Below are 15650 nucleotides of genomic sequence, written 5' to 3'. Positions count from 1 at the left end.
GAATCATGGGAGGTTTATTTTCCAAGAAGGTGTTAACCATGTTCCCTATCAAATGATAAGTAGGTGTAAGGGGATGTGAACCTAATAATTGAAACGGACTGAGGACAGTACGCTCCTATTTTGTATCATATATCTAACTTGAGTATCTATGCTAATAGGAAAATTATATTTATTTATCTGTAGCTACATCCAGAATTATGTATTTATATCAAACTTCTTTATATATTATTTTTTATCTTTCTTATTGTTTAAATAAATATTCTTGTAGATATTTACAGTATCCTTGTAGATATTATTTAATTATTTCTACATCTTTGAGAATATTCTAAAAACAATTTACGGTGTTAAATTTCGTTATTAGGGTACCCTTCCCGTAAACGGACAACTCTCAGAAACGGACAAATTTTTTGGTCCCATGAATGTCTGCTTAACGGAGGTTTCACTGTATGTATATATATATATATATATATATATATATATATATATATATATATATATATATATATATATATATATATATATATATATATATATATATATATATATATATATATATGCACAGTATACTAAAAACAAACAAGAAAATACATGTACAAAATTTCTATAATGTTTAATATGCGAAGCTTAGACATAACAGAAATTGACTCATTTATTTTATTAATCAGAATATATTAAGAATTTTCGTTATCAGTTTTATAAGCCAAACCTTCAACTTCTGCATTCCTATTAAAAGTTTTTTTTTTTTCATGTAGTTTCAATTTGAAATAAAATTTAAAGCAGATTAAGTAGAAAAATTGGTAACTTCGTAGAATTACTTTATGCTCAGAAAAAGTTATGGCTATTTTTAAAAAATTTATAACATTTATAGCAAGTTTTCTTTAGAGGTTTAAATGAAAAAAAAAATTACCAGCACTGTTTCGCTTGGCTTAAATATTGCAAGCCTAACAATTTTCAGACCATGCACTAAGATGACCATAATTTTTCCCATATTTTCTTTTAGTCCCCATAAAAAATAAAAATAAAATTTAAAAAAACTTTGGGAATTACAAGCTAAAGAAAACAAATTTTTAGAATTATATATTTTTTTAAAGAAGAAAAAAATTAACAAAATTTACCAGCTTTCATGAAGCATGCAATAATTCAGGCATGCAGAAATATTCGAAAACCAAATAGTAAATAATGAAAATTTTACAATAATTTATAAATGAATTACAAAAAAAATTAGTAAATTAATTAATGAAGTTACATTTACATTTTTGAAGAGGATAGAAAATTTTTCTTATTTATTTTAATTTGAAGTACAGTGAATAGCAGTAAGAAAACCTATGCACACACAACATTATTCGTTACATAATTTATGTAAAAAATTTTAATTAAAAAATTCTCAAGTGAGACAGATTTTACACTTTAACAATTGTGAGAAATAAAACTATAACGCCATATTATAACAGTTGTAAAATTGTACCTATAAAAGCACTTGATGGAATTATCTTTGTAAGCTACAAGGATATAAGATGGAGGAGGATTTGCATCATAAATGGATAAACGGGGAGTTGCAACTGCCACTACCCCTGAAGGAGAAGTTGATGATGTATGATGTTGCCATACCTAAAGATAAAAAATTTATATTTGTATTTACAAAAGGCAAAATGGGAACATATTTTCAAATTTGTAAATTGAAATCAAGTTAATAATTTTATCATATAGATGGCTTAATTGTATAAGTTTAATACTAAAAGCATAAAATTGCATGAATTTCAAAATCGCACAAATAGGAAAAAAATCAGATCAGAAGTTTTAAAAATCACTTGTTAGTTGAGAGGAATAATACAATTCTAAAAAAAAAAATATCCATTGCATTTTATTTTTAGAAAAATAAAGGAGGACTGTTCTAAGCGCCGTTATTAAAAAAATTAATTAAAAAAAAGTTACGAGTAATTTTACTGTGTTAATTTTTGGGAAGTGAATTTCAAATAAAAAATTACATTTGAAAATTACTGCCACTTCAGACACAGATTACATTATAACAAATTAATTATGAGAAATAAGCACTCTAGAATTATTGATTGAATTTTTAACTAAAACATTTTTAAATAAAATATCACTTCATTTATATTTGCAGATTAATCAGACTAAAGATACTAAAAACAAAACATAATATAATGTATTTAGTTTAGTTTTTTCTGGCTATTTTACAGCACGTTCAAAATTCATACTTTAATTGGTGGCATTAAAAAAGCTTCCTCTATAAAATTATTTTAAAAGGCACATAAATACTCATTGACAAAGTAAAGCTTGTTTTGTAGATTTTATTCTATTTTAAGTAGAAAAATCTCTTACAAAAGTAGGTGCAGTTATTTTCAGTTGTTGGAATTCCATGCTTATTTTCTCGCATGCTTAATATTTCTTTACTATATTAAAATTAAATGTTTTGTTCGTGACATGGTAGCCAAGCTTGGCTATGCTGTTATACACAGTATCTTCTAAGATATTGTATATCTATCTTTTTCTTGATTTCATTGCAACAACTACTTGGTTTTGCACAACTGTATGTGTGAAGTTCTACTTGGGATGCCCGTCACTATTTGTTTATTTGCAACAATAAATTATTTTGGGACTAACTCTGCTCCAATGTCTTAGATCAGTGTTTCTTAACCTTTTTGATATAATGGACCCCTTTTAAAATTTTTTAAGAAGTCACGGACCACCCCCCTGTGAAAAAAAATAATTGCAAAAAACATCAATTATTAGAAAACATTTAATTTTATTATTTTAAAAGTATACAAAATTTTTAAAATTAAAATTTTTAATGTGAAGGTTGCTGCTGCTTTTCCTTAATTAATAAATTTAATTGGGGGATGGTTTTCGACAAAGCAACGTGTATATCATGTTCAACATTCAATCGATTTTGATGTTATATTTTCATTGTCACAAATGTGGAAAATCCCGCTTCGCAAAGATACACAGTAGCAAACGGAATTATAGCTGCCATAGTTCGATTTACAAGCAATGGGTAGGCTTCCAAACGTTTCAAAAATTAGGAGTAGTCAGCGGACCCCCAAAATATAACTCATGGACCCCTTAGGGGTTCATGAACCACAGGTTAAGAAACCCTGTCTTAGATGGATGGCCATCAGCAATGTTATAGCAATAACAGTTAATTTCCTCAATCCAAGATGCATGAAAAAGGTGTCATAATCAACCCATCACTGATTTATGTACACAAATTTATAAACTTTATGTATGAAAAAAATGACATAAAAAAGCATCTTAGAATCGAGAAAACACTTACGAGGAATATTTTCACTTCTGGTAAAATTTTTGAGGAGGGTAACTCAAATGCTATTCTTGAAACATGTATCAAAAAGCTTATAGTTTATTGCCTCTTGATATATAGTAAAACCCCATTACAATGACAATTAAAAATAGCATACTTAATTGATTTTATACAGAGCTGGCCATTATAAAAAATAAAAATGCTTAATGCTAAAATAATAATGAAGAACTAAAAGATCAAATATACATAGATACCTCTCTCTCCTTTTTATTTTGAACAACTATTTTGATTCCAAATACATATCTAGAGAAAACAGTTTTTGCTTACTGATTGTAGACTGAACTAGAAGTTATTACAAGAGGCAAGTGCAATATATTGTAATGGTCCGTAAGCCTTGATTACAACGTATATCGATTTTAACAGTATTAACAATTTTACAGTATTAGAAGTAAGAGAACATGGTAGATATACTGCTCAGGGGATAGAGCGTTCGCCTTCCAATGAGGTGAACAGCTTTCGAATCCCAGCAACGTTTGGTTGATACGAATTCTGCATCCGGTTTGCACCGACCACAGTGCTGATGTAAAATATCCTCAGTGGTAGACGTAATCATGGGTTAGAGTCCCCTTGCTCCATGTAACACAAGTGAAAGTCCATCAAAAAGTCCTCCACAAAGGCAAATTTCTCCCAATAATTGGTCTAAGAGTTCTCGTCTTCTGGATTAGGTTCGAAATAACAAGGCTACGGAGTTGAACATTAGTAGTCGTAAAGCTAAAAAATTGGGTCGGCAGGTCAACGAAGGTTAAGAAAACAGTTGGTAAGTTAAACAATAACTTCACGAGCCACTTATACATAATATTTAAGCATTCCTTTTTTTCTATTGTAACATGAAAAAAATAAAAATGTCTTCAATTTTATGCTTTTTCATCCTCATAATATTGCTCACTTAAACTGCAGAAAAATGCATTTCCTAAGAAAAAATAAATTGTTGCAGTAGTAATTTTCAGCTTGTTATAAACATAAAACTTTTTCAGTCAATATTTATTATAGTGAACCTTCAAGGGACCGAAATCTCGGTTCACTATAACCGGGAGTTCACTATATCCATACTGCAAACAATTTTAACTAATTTTTCAAAACTGCTCCCTTTTATTACACATTAGTTAAATAAATGACCAATAAAAAGAAATACAAAAATGATTAAAAAACAATGTGTTAACTTTTATTTTTTATTACTCTTCGTCTTGAGTGCAAAAAATTTAAGGGTGGCCTTTTTCTTTAGGGACAGAAAACTGAGATAGAAGAAGCAAACAAGAAAAAATGCTTATGGATACATTCAACTTAATAGATGGCTTTAGAAAATTGGTATATGTATTTTATGTAGAAATTCAAAATTACCAAAAAATGAAGAAAAAAATTCAGTCAAAGACAGAAAAAGTTCATAATATCTAATTTCCTCTCTTCATTTGGTTCATCATATCCACAAAAAATGATATAAGTGTACAGCAAGGCACAGGAGCGAACATTTTGTTCACTATATCAGAGAATTCACTATAAACCATGTTCACTATAAAGGGGTTTGACTGTATTAGCATTTTGAAAGTGACTTGTAATAATAACATTCTTTACTCATTACATTGATCTTTAACTATGTAATTTTTTGATAAAATTTTATCTAAAATTGCCTGAGTATTGTCTCGTACAAATTTCTTGAAAAGTGTGTGCATGTGAAGAAGTATTGAGGATGGTCTTAAGATCAAAATGATCCCATAACTGCTACTGATAATTCCTTCATTTTTGATGAGTCTCATTTTGAAAATAAGCTAACGCTTTTAATAACAGAATAATTTTCATTAATATAATTCATCTTACCACTGTTTTAGGTTGAGTTTCCAAAGCAGCAGTATTTATCAATTTATGAAATATCACAGGTTTCTCTCTCAGTTCCCATAATTCAACAGTGCTTCCAGTTGGACCTTAAATTTAAAGCATCTTTTAAACATTTATAAAAAAGACATTTTTTTAGCTATTCTATTTATCTAAGAAATAGCTTTAAAAATTGGTATTTTTTTAAAAAATTGCAACGAAAAAATATTAATAATACTAAATAAATAACTGTTTTTTTTCTTTTTACTTTTTCTCAATTTTATCAATTAAAAACATAAAAGAAATTGTTGATATTTTCAAATAAGTAAAACTTAAAAGTCAAATTTTGGTTTCAAAATTATAGGAAATTATAAATGAAAAAATATATATATAATGAATTAAGAAGTGAAAAATTGAAATATATTCTTACCAGATGCAGTTATAACAACAGCATCAGCTGCCTCTCGAAGGATGAATTTGAGATGAGTAACTTTTGTATAAGCTGGAATAAATAAAAATTGAAATGTATGTATAGTAAACAAAGAAATGAAACTTAATTTTATTATTTATTTTTAGGAGGCATGTCCAAATACATTGTTATGTCTACAGCTGGAGAGAGGGCTATGCATTCGATATTGTTTGACCCTCAATAACAGTTGAGAACATTTGACTTTTTGAAACAAATATTAACTTAAGCATGCAACTACTTCTTAATAAATAGGCAGAATTATTTTGAATAAAACTAGATAGATATTATTGTTATTAGAATCAGGGATAGAAACATAAAAAAAGTAGTAGGCTCTCCAGACCAGGGAGCTTGAAAATAAACTAGTTCACAAACAATGCTAATGATCTATTTAAACTTTAACACCTAAATTTCAGACAACTTTAAAAAATTATCTAACTAAAAAAAAATTAACATATTAGCTTTATTTAACAGTTTGGAGTGAACTTAAATATAAATTTAAAAAAATATTGTACCCAAATAATAGAACTATGAGATAAATAGTACAGATATTGGAAACTAATGACAAATAATTAAACAAAAGAATTGATATTTTGATTTTTAAATTATCGATTGAATTATTTAAAAATTTGTTGAATAACAACAACATGCAGTTCATAATAAAACTGCACAAGAAATAGAAACATTTATCTGTTTTTCAAATGAAGCTGCTTTAGATGTTTTTTTAGAGAAAAATGTGATTCTGTATTAATATTAACACCAAAATGGTTCATCACATAGAATTTTTTCAGGAGATAAGTTGCCAATTTTCTAGTCAATTCTCAAATATCTAGCTTCCTAACGTCTTCAGAACCTCGAAATTTTGGAAAGATGGACTTATGTCATCAAAGTTCACTCAAAAAAAAGATCACCAAAATAGTCGCCAAGTTAGTCAGTCCACTGCCAATGAAAGTGAATTACTTATGCACGTAAATTATTATTTATTGTGTGCTGTTAGAATATATGAAGTGGCCAAACCAAAATGTGGATTTTAGGCCAAAAGTTGCATTACCAAAAATTGAAACAAATTTTCAACCAAAATTATACAAAACACACTTATGTTCCTCTAAATGATATTTTTATTTAATATGATAAAATCCGTTTTATTAGTGTGTTCAGTCTCCCTAGTCAAATAGACCAATGACAATTAGTTTCCTACAATATGAATCATGTTGTAATAGACTTAGTCAGCAGACAACCAATGATTCTGTATGCTGTCAATTTTTTTAAATAAAAAGTTGTTTTTAGGTAAAAGGTTTATAAATAATGAAATAGGTTAAATAAATATTTTTTTCAATATTAAAAAAAACGTTAAGAATTTTTTTTTTTTTTTTTTAGTGAAACTGCATTTGACATTGAAAGAACAGTATCAGTCAGAAAGGATTATAGCTTTTAATCTGTCCTTTTTTCTGTGAATTTTTCATTTCATCAAACAAAGTACATTCGTGATTACCAAGAGTAGATATATTAATATAAATCGACATTTCTCTATTTCATGACTTAACATACCTTGTTTTTCTCCAAGTAGACAGTTGGAATGACAATTTAAATAAAAGCTTGAAAATGGTTGGCAGCTGATTATGCATTCATCTGCAAATTTAAAAAAAAAATAATGCATTGAAAGTTTTTATTCATATTATATAAATAAAACTCTTTATAGGATTTACACAAGATAAAATGCTAAACTAGATAAACATATGCAATTGAAATACAAACAATCAAATATTCAAGTTATAGACATGAAAATATTATCATGCTCACATTACCTTCATTTTAGGCAATCACATAACTTAAGAAATTTATGGTACACATTAAGTGTTGTTTTGAAAACTTCAATAGGCTTTAAAACATTACTACTAAACTCTGTGGCACAACAGCTCATAGAGAGCCAAGTCATGTATGGGATGTGCCTATCTCAGTTTTCTTGATCTTGGGCTCTGGGGTGCAGAAACAGATGTTCCGGTTGGGTGGTCAGTCCAACGTGGAACCCCATGTGTTTAGTCCTCAAGCATGCTTGGTACTCATTTTATTGATCTACTGAAGGGATGAAAGGTTGAGTTAATCTTGCCCGGTCCGAGGATTGAACCCGGGACCTGTGGCACGAAAGGATGAAGTGCTGACACTCAGATACCGGGTGTTGCTTTAAAACATTATATCAACTTAAAGCATAGAAATTAAGTCATTAATTAACATTGGTTTTTAAATAAATCAGTTTAAGAAGAGAATGCATGTTTTGTAAACAACTTCCAGATTAAACATTTTAAAATTAGCCAATGTCACTTAACATTCTTGTTCACAAAGGTTTTCAACTGAAAATAAATTTTCTAATTTTCTATTATTGAACTTTGAAGAGACTGAATTAGGAATTCAAATGCCCAAAAGCCTATATAAGGGAAAAACTGCAACAAAATTAAGGAAAAAATTTTAAAAATAAATCATAAAAGCTTTACCAATGAGAGGCTATATAAAGTACCAGCAAAACACAGTAGATTGTTCAAAGAAGAAATATGGATAGAAAATTTATTTATATATCATTATATATATTAACATGTATTGCATATAATCATATATAAATTATACATTTATAATGTATAAAGAAAATAATTATTACATGAAATAAAACAAATATTTAAGGAGTATACTTCTGGAACAAATATTTGAAACAAATTTTGAGTCAACAAAAAATTTATTTAAAGATAAAATTTTTTAAAAAAAATTTTTTTTTCCCTTGCCTTTAAAAATTAAAACACAACAAAAAATTACATTTATGTACTTTCTATTACGTATTATAAGAGAAATTGAAAAGAAAATTCGTATACTTCTTTTTTCAACTTTTTTATAGAACAGTTGCATTAAAAAAAATAAAGGAAATGAAAAAAAAATGACAACTCATATTTTTATAAAAAAAATATAAAAGCTAATTTAGAAAATTATTATTGCAAAACATAATACGAAAAGTTTTACCCTGATTAACTTTTAAACCAACTCTATAGCAATGAACAGATGACTGAACAAGTCCATCCGTGGCAACTACTAAAAAATCTCCACCTAAAAGATACATTCATATATTACTTGTTTAAAAAACTACTTAAATTGCATATTTTTCAGTCATTTATTACGTCTCACAAAACACATCTTATGAAAAATGGAGTATTTAAGATCTTCAATTCACATTAAAACTAAAACTGCTTTAAACAGGGATGAGCTTGGTAAAATGCTAAAAAAGCTGAAAATAGAAAACCAGAAACGTTTTGTGCAAAACATGCTTTAAATAATAAAAAAATACAGGAAATTTTAGCAGGAAAATGCATATGTATAAAGCAAATAGCCATAGAATATTGTCAATGTTTTAACAAAGAACAATTTTCAACATGGTTTGAATACAATCTCAATGGGTAATCTTTAAATTGTGTCATTATGAATCCCTATGTGGGATTTTTTAATCACATGAATAATAAATTTAATGCGTGATTTTTTTAATCACACGAATATGAATCCTGATGTGATATTTTTAAATTGTATGCATAAGTATACTAATGTAATGTGTAACTTTAAATCACATGAAAACAGATCACGACGTGATGTGCTATTTCAAATCCTGTAAATACAAATAACTATATAGGATTTAAAAGTATGTTAATATGAATACTGATGTATAATTTTTTAAAAAATGGGAAAAGGAAGTGTGATGTGTAATTCTAAAGAATGTGAATGTAATCTTAAATTATGTTTACACAGGTCGGAAAGTGTGATGGGTAATTTAAAATTGCACGAATACTCGAATTGAGATGGGAAATTTCAAATCAGGTGAGTATGAAACACAATATGCGATTTTACATTTATGCATGTGATATGTGATTAGCTTTAACAAGTAGATTTTATAATACACAAGTATAAAAATTATAAAACGAACATTATACATACAAAGTGAAATTTTAAAAACTACATGAATCATAGTTTATTAATTGAATCACATCAATCAGTCATCATATGCTTTAATTGTGATTAAGAAACTAAATTACATTATTAACATTAATTTATGTTTCGAGGAACATTTAATTTTTAAAAACTTTTTATTTTTCAGCTACAAATATGGTTCTACTGAAGATAAAATTTGAGATGAAAAATCATTAACAGAGCATATTTTACAAATTAATATTTTGATACTGTATCAAGTCGTTTTGATTCCATGATTTTTTTGATATTTGATATCAAGTATTTTGATACTATATCAAGGCAGAGCTCTCACAAGAAATAATAAAAACAGATGTTATATTTATTTACTTTTAATCCAATCGGCTAAATATTGCTGCTGAGAACGAAGAATTGTAGGTTGGCTTAAACAGGCACTGACTGTTCTTTACGTTAAAACTGAAAGATATGTTCCTCTTTTTCTGTTTAATAAATACTTGCTTATGTTCATGTTTAATTAACATAAACAAGTTATTTTATATTTAATAAATACTTGTGTTCCATCCAAACTTTTATATTTCAGTCTAATAACCAAGCTCAACCTTAATAATTGTTATCATCAATTTTGAAATTGGTTATTTTCTAAGTCTGCTGCAAGATTCTTGCAGGTTTAGCCCAAAAAATTACATTATTTTCAGAAAATTCTCAGTTTTTTTTTCTCCAAAAATCTAATTCCCCTGACAATTTCTGGTTTCCTTGACCCCATGGAAACTCTGCTTTCGGTTAAGGAAGAAGTGTACAAGCTGCAATTCTGGAATAACCAATACGATACTCCCTGCTTTTTAACTAAAAATTAATTAGAAATAAATACATAAAATTTTTGACCGTCTTTCGAAATAATTTCACCAAATTCTGTTTTGAAAGAAAATATTTCATTGACTTAAACATGTTTCAGGGTTTTTTCCTAAACACGATACAGCAAAAACAGAAAATGTCTTAACAGAAATGGCATTATGTCTCAGGTAAAATAATTGATCTGTCTCAGAAATATAGCACTCTTTTGATGGAGATATCTAGTTATCTCTAGTAATTGACCCAATTACATAGTTATTTCAATTGGTGGTAGTTCATTGATTTAAAACTTAATACTCATTTTTTACGAATATTGTTTTAAGTGTTTAGAAAAAAATCTGTTTTATAATCAAAGCAATAATATAGAATGTCATGTCTAAAAGCAAAAATTAATTCCAACTAATATTTCAAGAGGAATAATATTTCATAAATAATCATTTAAAAAGAATATTCAAACATAGACATTGCTTTAAATAAAGCTAGTAGTTAGCAGGCCTCAAAAAAAAAATTGGGGGGGGGGGACATAATTTGAGGTCTGCACAGCTAAAAAGGTTGGGAACCACAGATCAATCAAAACATTTATAATACAAATAGAGTAGATTGAAACAGCATTTCAAATAAGGAAACATTTTTAAAGCCACTTACTTTTAGCATAACACAGATCCACAACTTTTATTTTACTTCTAAACTGTCCCAAAATCTCTGAGGAAGTTATTATGCTCCCATCTGATTGGAGAATTAGAACAAATACCTAAATGTTTAATAGGAAAAAAAATATGCTTATACTACGCTACAAACCAAAACATTACAAAAAAGCACATTAAATTTTATTTATACAGTGAAGTAACAATTTTAAAATAATGATAACAATGAAATAAAATCAGAAAAAATAATTCAAAATTAATTAGCATTTACTTAAGGGAAAGACAGTTATATTAATTTTATTTTTGTTCTAAGTTAAATTACTTCATAGAATCATTTACATATATTCAAAATAAAAAAATATTTCCCTTTCGGTATCAGCATTCATAAAAAAAATAATCACTAATCACTATTCACTATAATTTCACTAATTTTTTCTTATTAAAAACATAAAGGGGAATGCTGTTCATTCTCTTTCTTCTTTTTTTTTCCCAGCAGATCAACAATTTCAAAATTGAATTCAAGTTGTTCAAAATAAGTTTCTGTAACTTGATAACAATATTCAAACATACATAATGGTTTAGATAAAGCTAGTAGTTTGTATAAGTTATACAAAATAAAATCTCATATTTTTAATTTAAAATTATTTTTTTTACGTTTCAATGCTTTAAATCTTAATTAAATAATGAGGATTTATAGATTAAATTGCAAGAGGGCTCCCGCATGATTGCCAATCCCCCAAGTCACATTGCAACAGGGGTGATTGTGACTCAAATTCAAAAACCCTAACAATTTTAAGTGCAAAAAAATCAATATATGATTTTAATTTTTTATACCATACATGTTTCTAATTTAACATAATTTTTTGAACTAACATTTATAATTAAATTAACTACTAATGAAAAATATGACACTTTTGCAGCAACTAATTTAAGAAAAAACTTACTTCTTCGAGAATAGTAATATTGTATTTCAAAACCGCGTTAATATGAATCTCGATATTGGATTTTAAAAATGTGAAAACACAAATTGCAATGTTGAATTTTTAAATTGCGTAAATATAAATCATGCTGCATAATTTTTAGATCGTGTGAATACGAATTGCAATCTGTAGTTTTTAAATTATGTATAAATGCGAAAATCGACGTTTGACATTACATAATAAAAAAAAATACTCTTCTCAAAAAATGCATATAATAAATCAGGGGTCTGTCCAGGACGAATTTACTACCGTTTAGCGGTACCTTCACAAATTCAACTTTAGGAAAAACGGTAGTTTCACAAATTCAATTTCAGGAAAAACGGTAGTTTCACAAAATACTTTTTCTTAAAATTTCATTTTTGTATCCCTTAAGAAACGATAAATCCATATTTTTGTGTTGATTTTTTAATATAATTTTTAATTTTTCACAAATTACGTCTAAATTTTCACAAAATAGGTACCTGTCAGAAAAACCTAGACAGACCCCTGTAAATTTAAAATGTCACAGATGCAGGAACTTTGTTATAATATTTATGAAAGTAGAAATTTTTGATGATGAATTTCCAATTATTTAGCAATTTCTAACTTTATTAAGTCTAGTCCATTCTAATTAAATTAGATAGCTGTAGTTTTATCCTATACATTTTTAAATAAAAAATATATACCATAAAAAACTCCGTGAAAAAAAATAGTTATTTGAAATACCATTCCAGCTGTTGTTATGGCAATCAAGCCTTCACTAGGTTTTCCTCCAAACTGTTTGACTGAAGGTCCAAATCGGGTAAAAGAATATTTTTCTAAATACAGATGATTGTCTTTCTTATCCATATTTAGAGCAATCTAAATAAAAGAGAGAAAAAAAAATAAACATTTAATGATAAGCTCAGCTTATATGTTAGGATGATGTTTCTTGCAAAAAGATAAAAAAATTCAACAATTCTTTTATGATTCAAAAAAATTTTAAACTATTCTCTTCATATTTTATGCAACTAATGCATTATTAAAATTTTAAAGCTAATTTTAAAGTAATCTTAAACTTTAACATTTTATTCTTCAAAAGATAAATAGATCCATGTAAAAAAAAATGAACATTATTTGTAATAATGTTTTCTTACATTCCTTTAAGCAAATTGTACTAATGGCCCTCAAATAAAGAAAAAAAAATAAGCATTACATTTAAAGTTGGAAAAATGCATTTAAATTATAATTTTGTTTACTTATATTATTTAAACAATAATTTTGAAAAATCTTTGATCAATAAAATTGTTTATAAAACAACAAGGAATTCAACTATTACAAATAATAAATACAAAAATTTGATTTTTAGCTTTAAAAACTTATTGAGAGCTTTTATTAGCTTTCATTTAAATGTTAAATATTTTGCAACATTATTAGATTAATGGACTGAATTGAAATATTGAACATCTATACAAGGTTCAAGTAAGATATGTTAATTAAATGGTGCAATATACAAATATATAATAAATGTGATTGCTTTGTATTCAAAACTTCTTATAAATCGAGAAACATATATACTTTCAAAGCACTATTAAAACGTTTACACTATTAGAAACTTTATAAGTAAACCAAATTAACTAACGTTTAATTTGTGAATGTTAATTAAATTTAACAACACAGTTAAAATAATTTTTAAACTTACTTTTTTACCATTATGGAACCAAGCGGCTGATAAAATGTATTCTTCATAAGTAGTAGAGGTGATTTGTACCCAATCATTCAACAGAAAATCCTAAAACAACAAAATAATGCCAAATAATGTAACTAAAAACAATTTACTTAAAAATTATGCAAACATAATTTAAACTACGAATATAATAACATAATACATTGCAGCATTAACATCTTATTTAAAAAAATTAACAGGTCTATATTTTTATGAAAAGTACATATAATTTTTCCAATATTTGTATCGAATTTCCTAAATTTCTTTTCTTCTTAATATAGATGATATGTATTTATGAATAAGAGCAATCAAATTCCAGTTCTTCAAAAAAATTTTAAACCTATGTATTAACATAGAAAAACATATTTAATACACATAAATTTAAAAATAATATTTATATATGCTCTTTTCCGTTACAGTTCAAAAATTTTGATTTTATATAATTATTATAAAATTATATAAATGAGATAAAAATCATAAATAATTCAAGGTATGAAATATAGTTAAATTATAAAAAAAAAAATCATAGTTCAAAATAAATAATCAATAAGTAACACATAAGTCATACATACATTCATTACCCACACTTGAATGCAACCAACTGCATCAGCTATGAGTAATTTTGTAGCACTTATGTCCCACTCAACACATGTTATATCTTCATTATGACTCAGAACTCTAAAATATAAAAAAAGTAATTAACTTTAAGTAAGAAACTTTATTATAAAATATATGTCAGTAAATAAGTATGTACAGTATTTTCAGAAATAATATATTTAAAAAAAAATGAAATTGTAATTTTCCGTACAAAAATTTATGAAATTTAAGAGCAGAATTCAAAAAGTAAAATAATAATAGCAGAATTAAAAAAAAATAAAAAAATTTTACTAAGAGTAAATTTTTTCTGAGCAAATGTAACATAAATATACAAAATATTTATTTCAAGTTGACAAATTAGTTTTAGTCAGATTTCCAAGCAAATGAAATCCTAATGTTTTGAAAAAATTGATTTTATGATAATTAACAGTGCTACCAATGAATTCAGTAACACAATATGACACAAAAATATACTTTCTCTTTATAAATGTATCTCCAATAAAATTTGATTTCTTATTTTCAAATTTTGGAATAAATCACCTGAAATTGTGGGGTTTGTAAAATGTGGTTCAAATAACTTAGTGAAAAAGTAGCTTAAAAATTTGTACCTCAATGTTAATTTTTACTCCTTTAGATTAAATGTTCCAAATAGACTAAGATAAAATAAAAAACTTTCAGTGAACACAAGATCTTAATTAAAAAACTTTCTGCCAGCAATTACAACTAAGTTTCACGTATTGAAATATTAACCAAATCTTGAAATTAGTAACAAACCTTTTATTGCCAGTTGCTTTTGCAAAATTTAAAAATCATGATTTTTTTTAAAAAAATGCTTAAATTATTATAAAACTTTATACTGATTATTACACACATCAAACTGCTTGAAAGTCAAATGCAACGATGTAATAGCAGAAAAACATGGCTGTGAAGCAGAAAAAGAAATTCTCCTATGAATCTCTGCAAGATTGAGGAACTTAAGCCCTTTTTCTTTAAATATACATACATATATAATGAGTAATCTTAAAAAATCTTTCAAGATGCTAAAAAATATTGACTGCATAGAAAAACTTTGACCTTAATGAGTGATAGTGCAAATTATTCCATGATGGTGATAAATTTTCCTCAAACAATAGGTATCATCATCATAGTTGGCCAGACAGTCCAATGTGAGCCAATGCCTTCCTCTGAAGATTTCTCCATGACGACTTCTGATTTAAACAATGTGTATATAAATACGAAAATGCAACATTTCTGGGAATCAAGACCAATTTTTGGGAGCCAAAATATTTTGAATAAAAACTAATGTAACAGCTTTTAGCTCTTATGGTAAATT

The 15650-nt window shown here is 26.6% G+C and overlaps 1 protein-coding gene across 2 annotated transcripts in view; it reads right to left on the bottom strand.

The window, feature by feature from the left end:
- Window positions 1–15650, bottom strand: part of LOC107440536 (mediator complex subunit 16) — a 41224-nt gene that overhangs the window by 22207 nt on the left and 3367 nt on the right. For both annotated transcript variants that reach the window (XM_087154015.1, XM_043049781.3), the window contains exons 3-11: window positions 14293–14398; window positions 13697–13786; window positions 12742–12876; window positions 11058–11163; window positions 8613–8696; window positions 7158–7238; window positions 5574–5645; window positions 5150–5253; window positions 1466–1608 (exon numbers count right to left, since the gene is read on the bottom strand). In XM_087154015.1, coding sequence (XP_087010141.1) covers window positions 1466–1608; window positions 5150–5253; window positions 5574–5645; window positions 7158–7238; window positions 8613–8696; window positions 11058–11163; window positions 12742–12876; window positions 13697–13786; window positions 14293–14398 — 921 coding nt within the window. The remainder of the gene's footprint in view (window positions 1–1465; window positions 1609–5149; window positions 5254–5573; window positions 5646–7157; window positions 7239–8612; window positions 8697–11057; window positions 11164–12741; window positions 12877–13696; window positions 13787–14292; window positions 14399–15650) is intronic.

Source organism: Parasteatoda tepidariorum, chromosome 10 (assembly GCF_982258835.1).
Source record: "Parasteatoda tepidariorum strain Cologne lab strain chromosome 10, Ptep-v5.0, whole genome shotgun sequence".
Lineage (NCBI taxonomy): Eukaryota > Metazoa > Arthropoda > Arachnida > Araneae > Theridiidae > Parasteatoda > Parasteatoda tepidariorum.
This window is presented reverse-complemented; position numbering and strand designations above follow the sequence as displayed.